The sequence below is a fragment of the Scyliorhinus torazame genome, chromosome 9 (genome assembly GCF_047496885.1).
Source record: "Scyliorhinus torazame isolate Kashiwa2021f chromosome 9, sScyTor2.1, whole genome shotgun sequence".
Taxonomy (NCBI): domain Eukaryota; kingdom Metazoa; phylum Chordata; class Chondrichthyes; order Carcharhiniformes; family Scyliorhinidae; genus Scyliorhinus; species Scyliorhinus torazame.
The window spans coordinates 52,126,929-52,143,895 of record NC_092715.1 but is presented as its reverse complement, the minus strand read 5'-3'; the positions used below and the strand labels follow the sequence as shown (position 1 = coordinate 52,143,895).

The 16,967-nt window shown below is 42.8% G+C and overlaps 1 protein-coding gene across 2 annotated transcripts in view; it reads left to right on the top strand.

The window, feature by feature from the left end:
* cfap97 (cilia and flagella associated protein 97) overlaps positions 1-16,967 on the top strand; it is a 67,999-nt gene that overhangs the window by 43,601 nt on the left and 7,431 nt on the right. For both annotated transcript variants that reach the window (XM_072515883.1, XM_072515882.1), the window contains exon 3: positions 9,607-9,736. In XM_072515883.1, coding sequence (XP_072371984.1) covers positions 9,607-9,736 — 130 coding nt within the window. The remainder of the gene's footprint in view (positions 1-9,606; positions 9,737-16,967) is intronic.

Sequence of the window (16,967 nt, the reverse complement as noted above, 5' to 3'; positions counted from 1 at the left end):
CTCTTGACATGAATGCTAACATTGCATTTGCCTTCTTAACTGCCGACTGAGCCTGCATGTTAACCTTAAGAGAATCACAAGGTCAAATTTGAACTGATGGGAAGGATGGAGGTGTTCTACAATTCGTGGGCGTCATTCATTATGCACTTTCAAGAATTGGATCACATCGAATGTTAGTGGGTGCTGGGAGGGTTGGGGGGAGGGAGACTGTATGTATTAATGGTGACCATGGGTGATTCATGATTCCTTTTTGTCATTTGTTTATGTTAACATGCGGGCTAATGTTTGGGGTTTGGGGGGAGGATGGGATCGTTGTTATTGATATGGGGATTGACATTACATTCGTTGCTGATTATTGCTTATTGTTGGGTGTAAATTTGGGAGAAAATGTGAAAAAGTAGGAGAATTTTAAAAATATTTAAAATAAAAAAGCCTTAAGAGAATTGTGAACAAGACTCCCAAGTCCCTTTGTGCTTCTGATTTCCTAAGCATTTCCTCATTTAGAAAATAGTCTATGCCTAAATTCCTCCTTCCAAAGTGCAAAACGTCACACTTTTCCACATTGTATTTCATTTGCCACTTCACTGCCCACTCTCCTAGCTTGTTCAAATCCTTCTGCAGCCCCCTTGCTTCCTCAATACTAACTGTCCCTCTACAGATCTTTGTATCATCTGCAAACTTAGCATCAGTTCATTAATATTGTGAAAAGTTGTGGTCCCAGCACAGACCCCTGAGGCACACCGCTAGTCACCGGCTGCCATCCTGAAAAAGACCCCTTTATCCCCACTCTCTGCCTTCTGCCAGTCAGCCAATCCTTTATCCATGCCAGGATCTTACCCTTGACACCATGGGGCCTTAACTTATTCAACAGTCTCCTACGCGGCACCTTGTTAAAGGCCTTCTGGAAATCTAAATAAATCATGTCCACTGGTTCTCCTTTGTCTAACTTCCTTGTTACCTCCTCAAAGAACATGACTTCCCTTTGACAAAGCCGTGCTGACTCAATCCTATTTTACCATGCACTTGAAAATGAAACTCGCTTATTGTCACCAGTAGGCTTCAATGAAGTTACTGTGAAAAGCCCCTAGTCGCCACATTCCGGCGCCTGTTCGGGGAGGCTGTTACGGGAATTGAACCGTGCTGCTGGCCTGCCTTGGTCTGCTTTAAAAGCCAGCGATTTAGCCCAGTGTGCCAAATACTTCGCAATTTCATCTTTAATAACAGACTCTAAAGTCTTACCAATGACCAAAGTCAGGCTAACCGGCCTATAATTTCCCATCTTCTGCCTCCCTCCCTTAAACAGTGGTGTTACATTAGCCACTTTCCACTCCTCTGGGACCCTTCCTGTCTCCAGTGATTCCTGAAAGATCACCACCAATGCTTCCACAATGTCCTCAGCTATCTATTTTCAGACCCTGGGGTGTAGTCCATCCGGTCCAGGTGACTTATCCACCTTCAGATCTTTCAGTTTCCACAGAACCTTCTCGTTCGTGATGGCCACTGCACTCACCTCTGCCCCCTGATTCTCCTGGAGCTCTGGCACGTGCCGATTGGTGTTTTCCACCGTGAAGACTGATGCAAGATTCAGTTCGTCTGCCATTTCTTTGTTTCCTATTATTACTTCTCCAGCCACGTTTTCCAGTGGTCCAATGTCTATTTTTGACTCTCTCTTACCTTTTATATATTGAAAGAAACTCTTCCTATCTTCTTTTATATTACTAGCTAACTTACACTCGTATTTCATCTTCTAGGTCTTACGAGGAAAGGTTAGGTCTTACGAGGAAAGGTTAGATCTTACGAGGAAAGGTTTTGGGTCTTACGAGGAAAGGTTGAGGGTGCTAGGCCTTTTCTCATTAGAACGGAGAAGGATGAGGGGCGACTTGATAGAGGTTTATAAGATGATCAGGGTAATAGATAGAGTAGACAGACAGAGACTTTTTCCCCGGGTGGAACAAACCATTACAAGGGGACATAAATTTAAGGTGAAAGGTGGAAGATATAGGAGGGATATCAGAGGTAGGTTCTTTACCCAGAGAGTAGTGGGGGCATGGAATGCACTGCCTGTGGAAGTAGTTGAGTCGGAAACATTAGGGAACTTCAAGCAGCTATTGGATAGGTACGTGGATTACGGTAAAATGATATAGTGTAGATTTATTTGTTCTTAAGGGCAGCACGGTAGCATTGTGGATAGCACAATTGCTTCACAGCTCCAGGGTCCAGGGTTCGATTCCGGCTTGGGTCACTGTCTGTGCGGAGTCTGCACGTCCTCCCCGTGTCTGCGTGGGTTTCCTCCGGGTGCTCCGGTTTCCTCCCACAGTCCAAAGATGTGCAGGGTAGGTGGATTGGCCATGATAAATTGCCTTCGTGTCCAAAATTGCCCTTGGTGTTGGGTGGAGGTGTTGAGTTTGGGTAGGGGGCTCTTTCCAAGAGCCGGTGCAGACTCAGGGGGCCAAATGGCCTCCTTCTGCACTGTAAATTCAATGATAATCTATGATTAATCTAGGACAAAGGTTCGGCACAATATCGTGGGCCGAAGGGCCTGTTCTGTGCTGTATTTTCTATGTTTTCTTCTCTCCCCTTATTTCTTTTTTAGTTGTCCTCTGCTCGCTTTTAAATGATTCCAAATCCTCAGGCTTCCCACTAATCCTTGCTACTTTGTATGCTTTTTCTTTTGCTTTTATGTTGTCCTTGACTTCCCTCGTCAACCATGGATGCCTTGTCCTGCTCTTAGCCTGTTTTCTCCTTGGGATGAATTTCTGCAGTGCCACCCGACCCCCAAAAACTGCTGCCATTGTATTCGTCTTTCTCCTCACTCCTGTTCCCGATGCCACTAGCACATTATTCAAATACCATGCCATTAATATCATTACACATTTCTTCAGACTTTCCACTACTTTGTGCTTGATGTGACCACATCCCTCGTTTAAAACCCTGCAACTGCGGAAAGAGTCCTATGGACAAGGGACTCATTTCGTGCTTGCTATAGGTGTGGGAGACTGTGGCATAGTGGTAATATCACTGAACTAGTAATCCAGATCCTCCGGCTAATGCTCTGGGGACACTGGTTCCAATCTCACCACAGCAACTGGTGGAATTTAAATTCAATTAATAAATCTTAAATATAAAGCTAGTCTCCGTAATTGTTAAATTATAGATTTTTTAAAAACCCATCTGGTTCACTAGTGGCTTTTATCTGTCAATCTAACCTGTCTGGCCCACATGTGACTCTTGACCAGCAATGTGATCTTCGATGCCAAGGGGTATTAGGCCTTGCCAGTGATGTACATGTCCCATCAAAGAATAAAGTAAAAAATTGAAGGTGTCGCTGGATATGGTGGTATAATGGTTATGGTGTTGCTTTGACAACTTGTGCAACTAAATCCAATTAATTTGTGGGCAAACCACAAAAGCTGGTGATAGCTCAGATAGGTCAGTAACGTCCTTACTGGTCTAGCTGTAACCGTGATTAGTCCAAACTATGCGTTTTACTTTTAATGCCATTTGAGATAGTGCAAATAATGGGAGTGCCATTCTGACAGCAGCTGACATCACCATTTTAGGGTAACAAGGGATGGGCAATGGATGCAGCTTTTCCAGTGCCCCCACATTCTGAAAACAAAATTTAAAAATGTATAACCTGTGTTCCTGTGTGGTGATTGGGGATATTAATCTTGTGAAAGGCCTATAGATCAACTACATCTGTAATTTTTGAAATGGAGCATCTTGTCCTTATCCAGTCAGCCTACTTAGTGGTGGTTTGAATTGTGTTCAGACCAAGCAATAGCTATCTTCTCTTTGTTGCTTCATGGATGCCAATAAATAATGCTTAGGATACGCTTAATAATTCTCCCAGAACTTTTAGCATGTCCCTAGAAATTGGAATTAAGATGCTACCTTGTCAATTAAGAATTATTTACAGATTGTGCCTCAAGTCCATCCACCCTGTAATTGAAACAATTTCTGGTGTTTTAACTTTTGGTGTAACAACACAAAGTTCATTGTTCTCTTGTTGCTCAGTTTGAGATTCACTAAAAGATAATTAGTTGCTTGAGAGTTGGGATGTGTGCACAAGCGTTTAAAGCTTACTACAGTAGAGTAAGTCACATTTTCAATGTGTTCTAAGATTTCACATTCTGGAATGCACCACCTCCCTGTGCAGCCTATTTCAGGCAACAGCGCTTCCTCTGGCTTGTGCTTAGCTAGTTATTTCCATTTGACGCCAAAAGATCTGGCAGCAGACATGAGCACTTGTGACATGTACCTTCAGATCCAAAGTGATTTTAACTCTTGGTGTGCTGAGCACTTCTGAATTAAGAATGTGGCTTTTTAAGAATTAAGCACAATTTGTTTGTAGTTCTAGAATTAATTTATTGAATGTTCAATGAAATGTAGACCATAATTGTGTGTGGGGTGTGGGTCAGGGTATGTGGATGTCAGGGTGCTCACTCATGCAGCCGCCTACGAGCCATCACTAGGGCAGCATTTCTGCCACTTTGTGCTACCATTATCTGCGCAAAGTACATGAAATCAGCTGAAACAGCGCAAAAAATTGAGTAGTTTTAAACTTAACTTCCTTCAAGTTTCAGTGATCTTTTATGCTGGTCGAATCTAAAAGTCATTTTACTTGAAGCCCGCCCCAATACAAAATGGTCCCATCTCAGATAGAAATAGGCATGACAAGTTTCCACCAATTACGCCTTTACACTGATCCTCTTCAAATTGAACTTGTTTTTGAGGGAGGATAGGCACTAGTTGGAACGCTTCAAAGGTTTTCACAAATTAAGAAATATATAATTTACTAAAAAAGCTAACTTGTACACATCAGTGAAATTAATTAAATTGTCCAGCTTAAATATTTTGTCATTTTCTCATTAAAATCAACCAGACATTCGTATGAAAAAATCCTTTTAATTATTCAATCCATTATCTGCAGATTTAATAATCTTTATTAGTGTCACAAGTAGGCTTACAGTAACACTAATGAAGTTACTGCGAAAATCCCCTAGTTGCCACACTCCGGTGCCTGTTCGGGTACACAGAGGGAGAATTCAGAATGTCCAATTCGCCTAACAAGCACATCTTCGGGACTTGTGGGAGGAAACCGGAGGAAACCCACGCAGACACTGGGAAAACGTGCAGACTCTGCACAGACAGTGACCCAAGTCGGGAATCAAACCCGGGTCCCTGACGCTGTAAAGCAACAGTGCTAAGCACTGTGCTGCCCTGCTGCCCAATAAGACTGAACCAGGTTACCACTCTGAACTAAATGAGTATTTTTAATGCAAAGAGAATAAACTGTTACATTCTATTGCACTGACCGATTGTGTTGGTGGTTATCCAAAAATTGATACAAGTGTCTTTGTGAAAGAGTTTAAGCAGAAACTTGAACCTTAACTTCATTTCGGAAAAACAGCACAATTTCAAGCACAACTGTGCCTGTTTGCCAATTGCACGTACGGCAGAGACTTTCCCAAATAATTAAGTTTACTTTCTATTTAAATCTATGTGCATGCATGATTGACCTGCACAGAGTGTACTAAGTGGGGGCAGGATAGACTAGGGTTGTGCTTTTGAAGCTCACAAATACATTAATATATATAATAGTTCAGAACGTTACAGCCTCACTGTAATGGTTGAAGCGTCAACGTGTACAACCTTCCCTTCAGTGCATTATGACCCTGGGGTAAATTTGAAATATTTAGCTGAGAATTTAGAATATTGACAAACCCATAAGTCTGCCCAAACGTAACATGTAAATAAAAGCGAAGCTCTTATCAAGAGACTATATTTCTTCATTACAGTCAGCTCTGTCCCAATTTATTTTTTGAAACAAAAGAATCAATAATCCTGACCCAGATTTAGAGCATCACTCAGATAGTTGTTTTTCATTTTTAAATGGTCGAATTGAATTGTACATCCAATAATCAATTTGAGAAGTACCATCTAATCATAATTGCACCATAACTCAATGTAATGATAGTTGTGTTGATGGTTTTAAATTATCAATGCACTTAGACAAGTACAAGCGAATAAAAATCGACTTGAGGAGAAGACCCTTTATGAGAATATAAATACTCCTTAATTAGATGCTGTTCATTTGAATCACAAAACTACTGGTGTCAATGTTAAAGACAAACAGTTTTACTAATGGATAACATAAAAGTTTTTCTACAACCCACTAATTGGGGGCAGCACGGTAGCCTTGTGGATAGCACAATTGCTTCACAGCTCCAGGGTCCCAGGTTCGATTCCGGCTTGGTTCTCTGTCTGTGCGGAGTCTGCACGTCCTCCCCGTGTGTGCGTGGGTTTCCTCCGGGTGCTCCGGTTTCCTCCCACAGTCCAAAGATGTGCAGGGTAGGTGGATTGGCCATGAGAAATTGCCCTTAGTGTCCAAAATTGCCCTGAGTGTTGGGTGGGGTTACTGGGTTATGGGGATAGGGTGGAGGTGCTTATCTTGGGTAGGGTGCTCTTTCCAAGAGCCGGTGCAGACTCGATGGGCCGAATGGCCTCCTTCTGCACTGTAAATTCTACGAAAAAAAGTCTACGAAATTAAAATGCAAGGAAAACAGATGAGTAATTTAACTAAATCTTATTTTTACTTTAAGGTACTTCGAAGGAAGTTGCTTTACGAGTATTAAGTGCTACAGCCATGTCCCTTTTCCACAGTTTGAGTAATATTGTTTGGCATTTAACATCTCTGTTTATTTTGGTTTGGCTTGCATGTAGAAAATGAATTCATTTAAAAAAAAAAAAATCTACATTTATTTACCAGTTGATGAAATTGGCTGTTGTGTTAAATCGTTAATAGCATTGCACTCCACAGATACCAGATTATTTTTGGATATACCAAAACCTCTCTACACAGTCATGGGACCTAATTCTGCTACTTTCTCAATGGCAGCTACTGGATGTCCTCCAATCTGCAGCAAACATCTTCTGTTATAAGATTTGAATAATCATAACTTGACCATGAGCATCTGTAGCATAGTGTTTGTGATTACATGATATATTTTTTTTAATGTGTGCCTCCTTGCAGAAATTATTACGTTTCTTACTCAAATTCTTGGGTAACTACCTAAAATGAAACCAGATAAATGAACACCGTCATGGATGCGTATGAATGAATATGCTATAGCCGTCTCTCCAGTGAATAATTTATGTACTGTATGTTGTCCCTTCTAATAGCATGACACTGCATGTATCAAAATTAAATGCTATTTCCATTGTGTGGGCCTCTAAATCCTTTAGAATTTGATTGCCTTCCTCCTACTGTCGGAACCCTGGACAGATTTTCGATTGACCTCCTACTCCCAATACCACCTTCTCGGCCATTAATAAACACCTTGAAGGATAGCAGGCCCAGAACCTGGGACACTGCTGGTAACATGTCACCAAGCTGAGCCATTTTCATTAACTGCGTCTTTCTGATTGTGGAAAAGGAGCCAATTCCTGATTCTGCATTTCAAGTTTCCACTAATACCACAAGACTGTGAGAACATAAGAAATAGGCGTAACCCACAGGGCCCATCGAGCCTGCTCTGCCGCCTTGTAAGATCAAAGCTCATTCCAGACCTCAGACTCATTTTCCCATTCAATCCTTGATTCCTCTACAAATCGAAAAATACATCCATCTCCACCTTGAGTATATTCAACCACAACCCTCTTGAGATAGAGAATTCCAAAAGAATCATCACTCTGAGTGAAAAGATTGATCCTCATCTTGGCCCAAAATGGCAGTTCTTCCTTTTCAGAGATTACATCCCCTAGAATCTCCAGTCAGATGAAACCATTTCTTTGCATCTAAATTGTCAAGCCCTCTTAGTATCTTGCATTTCAATGCGATCACTTCTTATGCTTCTCAATTCCAGAGAGTATTGACCCATTTACTCCATCTCTCCTCATAGGACAACCCTCTCATACCTCTAATGAACCACTCCCTCTAATAGCAAGTATATCCTACTTTGGATGTGGACACTAAGACTGTACATAGTCAAGACCTTACATAGTGCTCCAGGTGTAGCCTCACCAAAGCCCTGTACAATTACAGCAATATTTCCTTACTTTTGTACTCCAACTCCCTTGCAATAATGATTACCATTTGCCACCTTAATTGTTTTATATCCAAATCCCTCTGAATATCAACATTTAAATCTTTTTGGAAACTATGGTTCCGACCCTGATCAGACAAATAAATGCACACTTACCTGCTTCTGGATTTTTCTGAACGATTTTCCGATGGAGGATCCTTGAAATTCGACCCGTGCCGCCAACCTGGTAGAGAGCAGCACACAAAATCCGCACATAAGCAATGATCCTTTTTTTTACAGCACTATGTCATATTTTGGTAAGCAGAAAGTTTGAATATCCCAATACTGCTTTGAAAACAGCAATGGAGAGAGGTTAAGGGGGTAGGGTAGCGGGTGGGTGAGGTGGTGCAACTGGATATGGTGGCAGATGGTTGAACCAGGTGGGTAATCGGGTTGGGTTGGGAGTGGAGTTGTGGGGTTAAGGGGAGTTGGGTGCGTCCAAGCCTAGTCAGGTTGGGATGGTCGGGGCTCGGGATGGGGTCAGTGGGAGTGATTTGGGTTGTGTTTTTTTTCCTGTTTAACATTTCATGTGGAACATTGGAAATAAGTTGGAACCGTCCAAACTTAATGCCGAGTTGGAGACTTTTTCAGAGCGTCCCAGGGAGCAAGGTAATTGTCCATTGGAAGTTTAAACTTGCCGGGCAACTCTTACAGAGCCCTTGAGTTGGGGTTCCTGAGCGTATCTTCTGGCTTATGTCCAGTCTCTTGACTAACCGGAGACCGGAGGATCAGGGTCATTCTTTTTTTATTCTTTCTTTTAAATATAAATTTAGAGTACCCAATTATTCTTTCCACTTAAGAGGCAAATTTAGCGTGGCCAATCCACCTACCCTACATATCTTTTGGGGGTGAGACCCACACCGACACCGGGAGAATGTGCAAACTCCACACAGACAGTGACCCGGGGCAGGGATCGAATTTTTAAAAATTCTACTTGCCAAAGTGAATAACCTCACAATACCCTTCATTTTACTCAACCTATCATCTTGTCCACTTACTGTCATTCCCTTTGCAAACTCAGCGTCTTCCTCACAGCTTACTATCCCCACCAGTTTTGTTTTACTAATTCTTTATGATTAATCTTTGTTTTCTTGAGACTATTAACCTCGTCTTTACAGTTGTTTCCACGAGACAAGACAAACCACAGGAAGCAATATGTGTATGGGCTCTTCTATTGTTGTTATCTGATTATTGTGGTAATTCAAGAGCTAGCCCTCGAGTGCGCATTCTAATGTACGCCATAAACTGTTGTCAGAAATGTTTCACTTTTTGTTCTTTGTTAAGATTTAAATACAGCTTAACTGATGTCAGTTCTATCAAAATTATTACATTGAATTCTCAAGAATGAATATAGGTGGAATTGAAGGTCACAGCAAAAATATTAACATTTCAATGATTTTTGTTTTGTGCACTCTAGTAATTCTAATCAGTAGTATGATGGAACAATATGTTGCATGCTCTGCATGTAAAATGACAAGTGCATTTGTATTAAACTTAGTTACCCTTATGAAAACTGCAGGCTTTCCTGAAGAGATTGGAGTCAGTGAAGCCAACTATGGAGCTGAGGCGCTCAAATCAACTGATGGATTACCAGCGGCAAATGTCATTCATGGAGTCATCCTATTCACAGCGAAGCAGGCCATCAACAAGTGGGTGCATGTTACGTTTGTACATTTACCCCACGCACACTAGAGTAGTAGCATTCCATAGACATTTAGCCATTCTTTGACAATTGATAATGAGTGATGATGAAAAGAGGGATATATTGCCAAAGCTTTTTGCCTTGCACACATCAGGACAAAGGCAAGAATACCAACTTTCAAATGATCACAACAATTTATACTACAGAAGAAAAGGGTGCTGATTGTTTGGCAAGCCAATTCTGATTGGCTGAGGTATTGCCATGGAGAATGCAACAGGGAACTAAAGGCTCCCCAATATTCCAGGAATTGTTTGCGGAGAACGTGTACCTGCGTATCAATGCATGTCTCTTTCTAATAAATATTAATAAGCAATGTTCCGAGCTCAATTGATTATCTTAAATTGATTCTTAGTGTAGCTGTTGGACATTCGGATTTGTTTAACAAATGCTGCCTAATCGGGGAAATTCATCTAACAGCAGTAGTTTTATTTTGGGTATTGGTTAGAATAAGCACAGTCTTGTCTATTACGAACAACTGAAGAAACGTGCTATTTAATTCAATCAGCCAATTGTTGGGACATATGGCCTATGTACCTCTCATCACACTGGCACTGAAATTCATACACGACGTTGCTCAATTGTGTGGTAGGCAGAATGTCATTTTGAACTGATGGCAGCATCCAGTTAGTGGAAAATACCACTCGCATAAGCACTGCATAGTAACAACGTGATGTTCAAGTTTTTGAGATATGTAACCATTCCAGGGTAATTTTAGGCAGACAGGACACTTTTCATGTCTGGAAGTGGCAGCCTTTGGCCCGTTTGCAAGTTTGTGCATTCAATGATACATGGAATACTCACTAGCAACTGGCTAAAGTAATTCACTCAACACATGTATGGGCTCCTGGAGACGCACATAAGAAATGCCCAATTGTGCACTATTTTATCAATGATTGGTTCAGTACAGCAGGAATTTGTTATTCGTTTGTTTGTTATTTGCAGCACAGAGGAGGCCATTCAGCCCATCGTATCTGCTCCGGCTCCCAGAAGAGCAACCTAGCTAGTCCAGTCGCAGCCCTATCTCCGTAGCACACTCAATCCATCACTTTCAAATATATATCCAGCTCTCTTTTGAAACCTATGGAATTCACCTCCACCACTCTCCTTTGCAAACCCCAACAACTCTCTGAATAACGAAGTTTCTCCTCATCTCACTCCTAACTCTCTCTCATCATAGAACACTTGGACACTGAGGGCAATTTAGCATGGTCAATCCGCCTAACCTGCACATCTTTGGACTGTGGAGGGCAACATGGTGGCACAGTGGATAACACTGCTGCCTCATGGCGCCGAGGTCCCAGGTTCGATCCCGGCTCTGGGTCATTGTCTGTGTGGAGTTTGCACATTCTTCCCATGTTTGCATGGGTTTCGCCTCCACAACCCAAAGATGTGCAGGCTAGGTGGATTGGCCACGCTAAATTGCCCCTTAATTAGGAGAAAATTAATTGGGTACTCTAAATTTATTTTTAAAATTTTTAAAAAAATCTTTGGACTGTGGGAGGAAACCGGAGCACCCGGAGGAAACGCACGCAGACATGGGGCGAAAGTGAGAACTCTGCACAGACAGTGACCCAAGCCGGGAATGGAACCTGGGATCCTGGAGCTGTGAGCAACTGTGCTAACCACTGTTCTACCGTGCCCCGTGGTCTTACTGACCTTGAAATTGTGACCCCCTAGTCACTGACATATCAATTAATGGAAACAGAATATCCTGCTTTGAACACCTCATTAAGGTCGCCTCTTAATCTTCCCTGCTGCAAGGAGAACAAGCCCAATTTCTCCATCTTTTCTTGTATCTAAAATTACTCATTCCTAGTATTCCAGTAAATCTCCTCTGCACTCTATCCAAGCCTTTAACGTCATTCCTTAAATAAAGTTTCCAGAACTGTGCACACTACTCCAAATGTGATCTGACCAATGATTTGTAGAGGTGCAGCCTCACCTTTTTGCTTATGCCTCTATTTATAAACCCAAGAATACTATAAGCCTTCTTAACAACTGTTTCAACTTGTATGGCCACCTTCAGAGAATTATGCACTTGACCGTCTGATCCTGAACTCCCCTCAAAAGGTGTACCATTGAACCTATATATGTCTCCCCATGTTTCTTCTACCAAAATGCATTACCTCACAGGGTAGTACAGTGGTTAGCACTGTTGCATCACAGCGCCAGGGACCCTGGCTTAATTCCGGCCTTGGGTCACTCTCTGTGTGGAGTTTGCACTTTCTCACCATGTTTCCTCCCACAGTCCAAAGATGTGCAGGTTAGGTGGATTGCCCAATATAAATTACCCCTTTGTGTCCAAAAGATTAGGTGGGTTATGGGGATTGGGTGGGGAATGGGCCTAGGTAGGACGCTCTTCCCAAGGATCAGTGCAGTCCCGATGGGCCGAATGGCTTCCTTCTGCACTGAGATTTTATGACTCGCATTTCGCTGCATTGAAGTTCATCTGCTAGGTGTCTGCCAATTTGGCCAACTTGGCAATGTCCCTCTGAAGTCACTCAGTGCCATCCTCATGATTCCTTATTCTCTCTAGCTTAGTACCATCTGCAAATCTAGAGATTTTGTCCTCAACACCCACTTCTAAATCATTTATATAAATCAGAAAAAGCAAGGGTCCCAACACTGAGCCCTGGGGAACACCACTTTCAACTAGTCTCCAGTCTTGAGAAATGTTCATTCATACCTACCCTCTGTTTCCTGTCTCTTAGCCAACTCCTAACCCATGGCCATTTCTTAGCAGGTTTTCTACTTGCAGTGAAGAATTTCACTTTTGCAAAGGCTATCAGTAGCCTACATAGCAATGCTCATTCGACATTGTGGGCTTATTTGCAGGTACGCTCCTGAAGGAAGCCACTGACACTTGCACCAGATCATTAGATTGCAACAATATAGATATGGCACCATTTCCTGAATTTTTATTAATTGAACTTATGAACTTCGCAACTCATGCAGTTGAGTTCAGTTTTAATAAGACCATATATGTCCAAGAAGGCGATATAGCCATGGGATTTCCTCTAGCTCCAGTGCTGCGTTGCATTTTTGTCAGTCTTGTAAGCCTTCTCTGCTCTCCCTCTATAGCAAGAACATCCTTCTTCAAATAAGGACACCAAAACTGCACACAATATTCCAGGTGTGGCCTCACCAAGGCCCCTGCATAATTGCCACAAGACATCCCTGCTCCTGTACTCTAATCCTCTCGCTATAAAGGCCAACATACCATTTGCTTTCTTTACTCCCTGCTACAGCTGCGTGCTTACCTTAGCGATTGGTGTACCCAGATCCTGAGCGAAGGACACCCAGATTTCACTGCACATTCCCCAGATTTCATTGCACATTCCTTTTAATTTTAATTTATAGCCATTCAGATAACCTACTTTCTTGTTTTCGCTACCAAAGTGGATAATTTCACATTTATCCATACTATACTGCATCTGCCATGCATTTGCCTACTCTCACAACTTGTCCACATCACACTGAAGCATCTCTGCATCCTCCTCACAGTTCTCCCTCTCACCCAACTTTGTGTCATTGCAAATGTTACATTTAGTTCCTTCATCTAAATCATTAATATCTTGTTACAACACCCTGGGCAAGTGCGCCATCAATTCCATCCCCCCTGGACCCGTAGTCAAATCACAAGTGAATTAACCAATAATTCTTGAAAAAATACCCTTAGTCTTTGGCCCTTGGCTGCCCAATGAATACAGTCACCAGGTTTGTAAGTTTAAACACAACTACTGTTTATTTACAACAAGAAGTATAGTGCAAAAATGCAGTAAGTACAACTGGCTAACTATCACCCACTGCCTACCCCCACACACAACACAGACAAGCACAGGGTGGGGGAGGTGAGAAATAATAAGAATGAACGTCAATAGATAAGAGTCTGTTTCAGATGGTGGTTCTTTAGCACACTTTCTTCACAGCATGCTTGTAGATTAAAGTCCTTTGTTCGCAGCCTGTAATCTTTTCTGTAGTTTAAAATGTCTTACTCAGCTTTTCCTGGAGAGGCCCTTTGCTTCACATCACTTTGCTTTCAGTTCATGTTTTATTTCCAGGCCTCTGCCTTTTCCGGAGTGAGAGTTGATCGGTTCACATCAGCCTTTGTGAGAGGTGGTCGGTTCTGGACTCTGCTGGCACAGTCTGTAATAATTCACCGGCACATATTTTCAGCCAGGCTCCCTGCCAGCTCAGAAACACAACCTTACTAGAAAAAAACTGAGGGGAGAGGGCAGCAGTCCTTCCTCTGGGCTGCCAGGAGTCAAACTGAAACTAAACTCAGCTCTTGAAGCTCTGAAAAACATTCCAATGGGATCAGATCCAATCACCACCTGTTACCAAGTAGAGCACGGCCAATTAATCGGCCACCAGCCATTCAATCAAACTGTGTCCCAGCCAATCTGTCATTAGTGCCGGTCAGTCTACAGCTCCAGTTTGAACCAGCACAGTGATCTCTCGTGCTGCTGAAATCCTCTACTTTAATTAAATGCAAAGTCTGCCTTAAAGACACATGTCCATTAAAACATCCATGGATCCAAAATGTTTCGGCAAAAATAAAAGGGGAAATAAGAGAATAAACCAGAAAGACCCTTGCAATATATAGTGAATAGCTGGGGTCCCAGCACCGATCCCTGCGATACCCCACTAGTCATCAGTATTCACCAAAGAGAAGGAATTGGTGGATGTTGAGTCTGGAGAAGGGTGTGTACATAGCATGGGTCACATTGAGATCCAAAAAGACGAGGTGTTCGGCATCTTGAAAAATATTACGGTAGGTAAGTCCCCAGGGCCTGATGGGATCTACCCCAGAATACTGAAGGAGGCTAGAGAGGAAATTGCTGAGGCCTTGACAGAAATCTTTGGATCCTCTCTGGCTTCAGGCGATGTCCCGGAGGACTGGATTACAGCCAATGTTGTTCCTTTGTTTAAGAAGAGTAGCAAGGATAAGCCAGGGAACTACAGGCCGGTGAGCCTTACGTCAGTGGTAGGGAAATTACTGGAGAGAATTCTTCGAGACAAGATCTACTCCCATTTGGAAGCAAATGGACGTATTAGCGAGAGGCAGCATGGTTTTGTGAAGGGGAAGTCGTGTCTCACTAACTTGATAAGAGTTTTTCGAAGAGGTCACAAAGATGATTGATGCAGGTAGGGCAGTGGATGTGGTCTATATGGACTTCAGTAAGGCCTTTGACAAGGTCCCTCATGGTAGACTGGTCCAAAAGGTGAAGTCACACGGGATCAGGGTGAGCTGGCATGATGGATACAGAACTGGCTAGGTCATAGAAGGCAGAGAGTAGCAATGGAAGGGTGCTTTTCTAATCGGAGGGCTGTGACTAGTGGTGTACCGCAGGGATCAGTGCTGGGACCTTTGCTGTTCGTAGTATATATAAATGATTTGGAGGAAAATGTAACTGGTCTGATTGGTAAGTTTGCACACGACACAAAGGTTGGTGGAATTGCGGATAGCGATGAGGACTGTCAGAGGATACAGCAGGATTTAGATTGTTTGGAGACTTGGGCGGAGAGATGGCAGATGGAGTTTAATCCGGACAAATGTGAGGTAATGCATTTTGGAAGATCTAATGCAAGTAGGGAATATACAGTGAATGGTAGAACCCTCAAGAGTATTGAAAGTCAGAAAGATCTAAGTGTACAGGTCCACGGTCTTGAAAGGGGTAACACAGGTGGAGAAGGTAGTCAAGAAGGCATATGGCATGCTTGCCTTCATTGGCCGGGGCATTGAGTATAAGAATTGGCAAGTCATGTTGCAGCTGTATAGAACCTTAGTTAGGCCACACTTGGAGTATAGTGTTCAATTCTGGTTGCCACACTACCAGAAGGGTGTGGAGGCTTTAGAGAGGGTGCAGAAGAGATTTACCAGAATGTTGCCTGGTATGGAGGGCATTAGCTATGAGGAGCGGTTGAATAAACTCTGTTTGTTCTCAGTGGAACGACGGAGGTTGAGGGGTGACCTGATAGAGGTCTACAAAATTATAAGGGGCATAGACAGAGTGGATAGTCAGAGGCTTTTTCCCAGGGTAGAGGGATCAATTACTAAGGGGCATAGGTTTACCGTGCGATGGGTAAAGTTTAGAGGAGATGTTTGAGGCAAGTTTTTTTTACACCGAGGGTAGTGGGTGCCTGGAACTCGCTGCAGGAGGAGGTGGTGGAAGGAGGAACGATGGTGACATTTAAGGGGCATCTTGACAAATACATGAATAGGATGGGAATAGAGGGATACGGACCCAGGAAGTGCAGAAGATTTTAGTTTAGACGGGCAGCATGGTCGGCACAGGCTTGGAGGGCCGAAGGGCCTGTTCCTGTGCTGTACTTTTCTTTGTTCCTTTTATCACTGCCTGCCAATTTGGAAAAAGACCCATTTATTCCCAGTTTGTTTCCTTTTTTTTTATTAAGTATTTTATTGAAAATTTTTGGTCAACCAACACAGTACATTGTGCATCCTTGACACAATATTATAACAACACAAATAACAATGACCTATTTTATAAACAAAAAAAAAAAATGAATAAATAATAAATAACAAAAATGAAAACTAGCCCTAATTGGCAACTGCCTTGTCACAAGTAACACTCTCCAAAAATATAATTTAACAGTCCAATATATAATTATCTGTAGCAACGACCTATACATACTATACAGTATATATTAACAACCCTGAGAGTCCTTCTGGTTCCTCCCCCCCCCCCCCGATCCTGGGCTGCTGCTGCTGCCTTCTTTTTCCCATTCCGTCTATCTTTCTGCGAGGTATTCGACGAACGGTTGCCACCGCCTGGTGAACCCTTGAGCCGACCCCCTTAGGACGAACTTAATCTGCTCTAGCTTTATAAACCCCGCCATGTCATTTATCCAGGTCTCCACCCCCGGGGGCTTGGCTTCTTTCCACATTAGCAATATCCTGCGCCGGGCTACTAGGGACGCAAAGGCCAAAACATCGGCCTCTCTCGCCTCCTGCACTCCCGGCTCTTGTGCAACCCCAAATATAGCCAACCCCCAGCTTGGTTCGACCCGGACTCCTACTACTTTTGAAAGCACCTTTGTCACCCCCATCCAAAACCTCTGTAGTGCCGGGCATGACCAAAACATATGGGTATGATTCGCTGGGCTTCTCGAGCACCTCGCACACCTATCCTCCACCCCAAAAAATTTACTGAGCC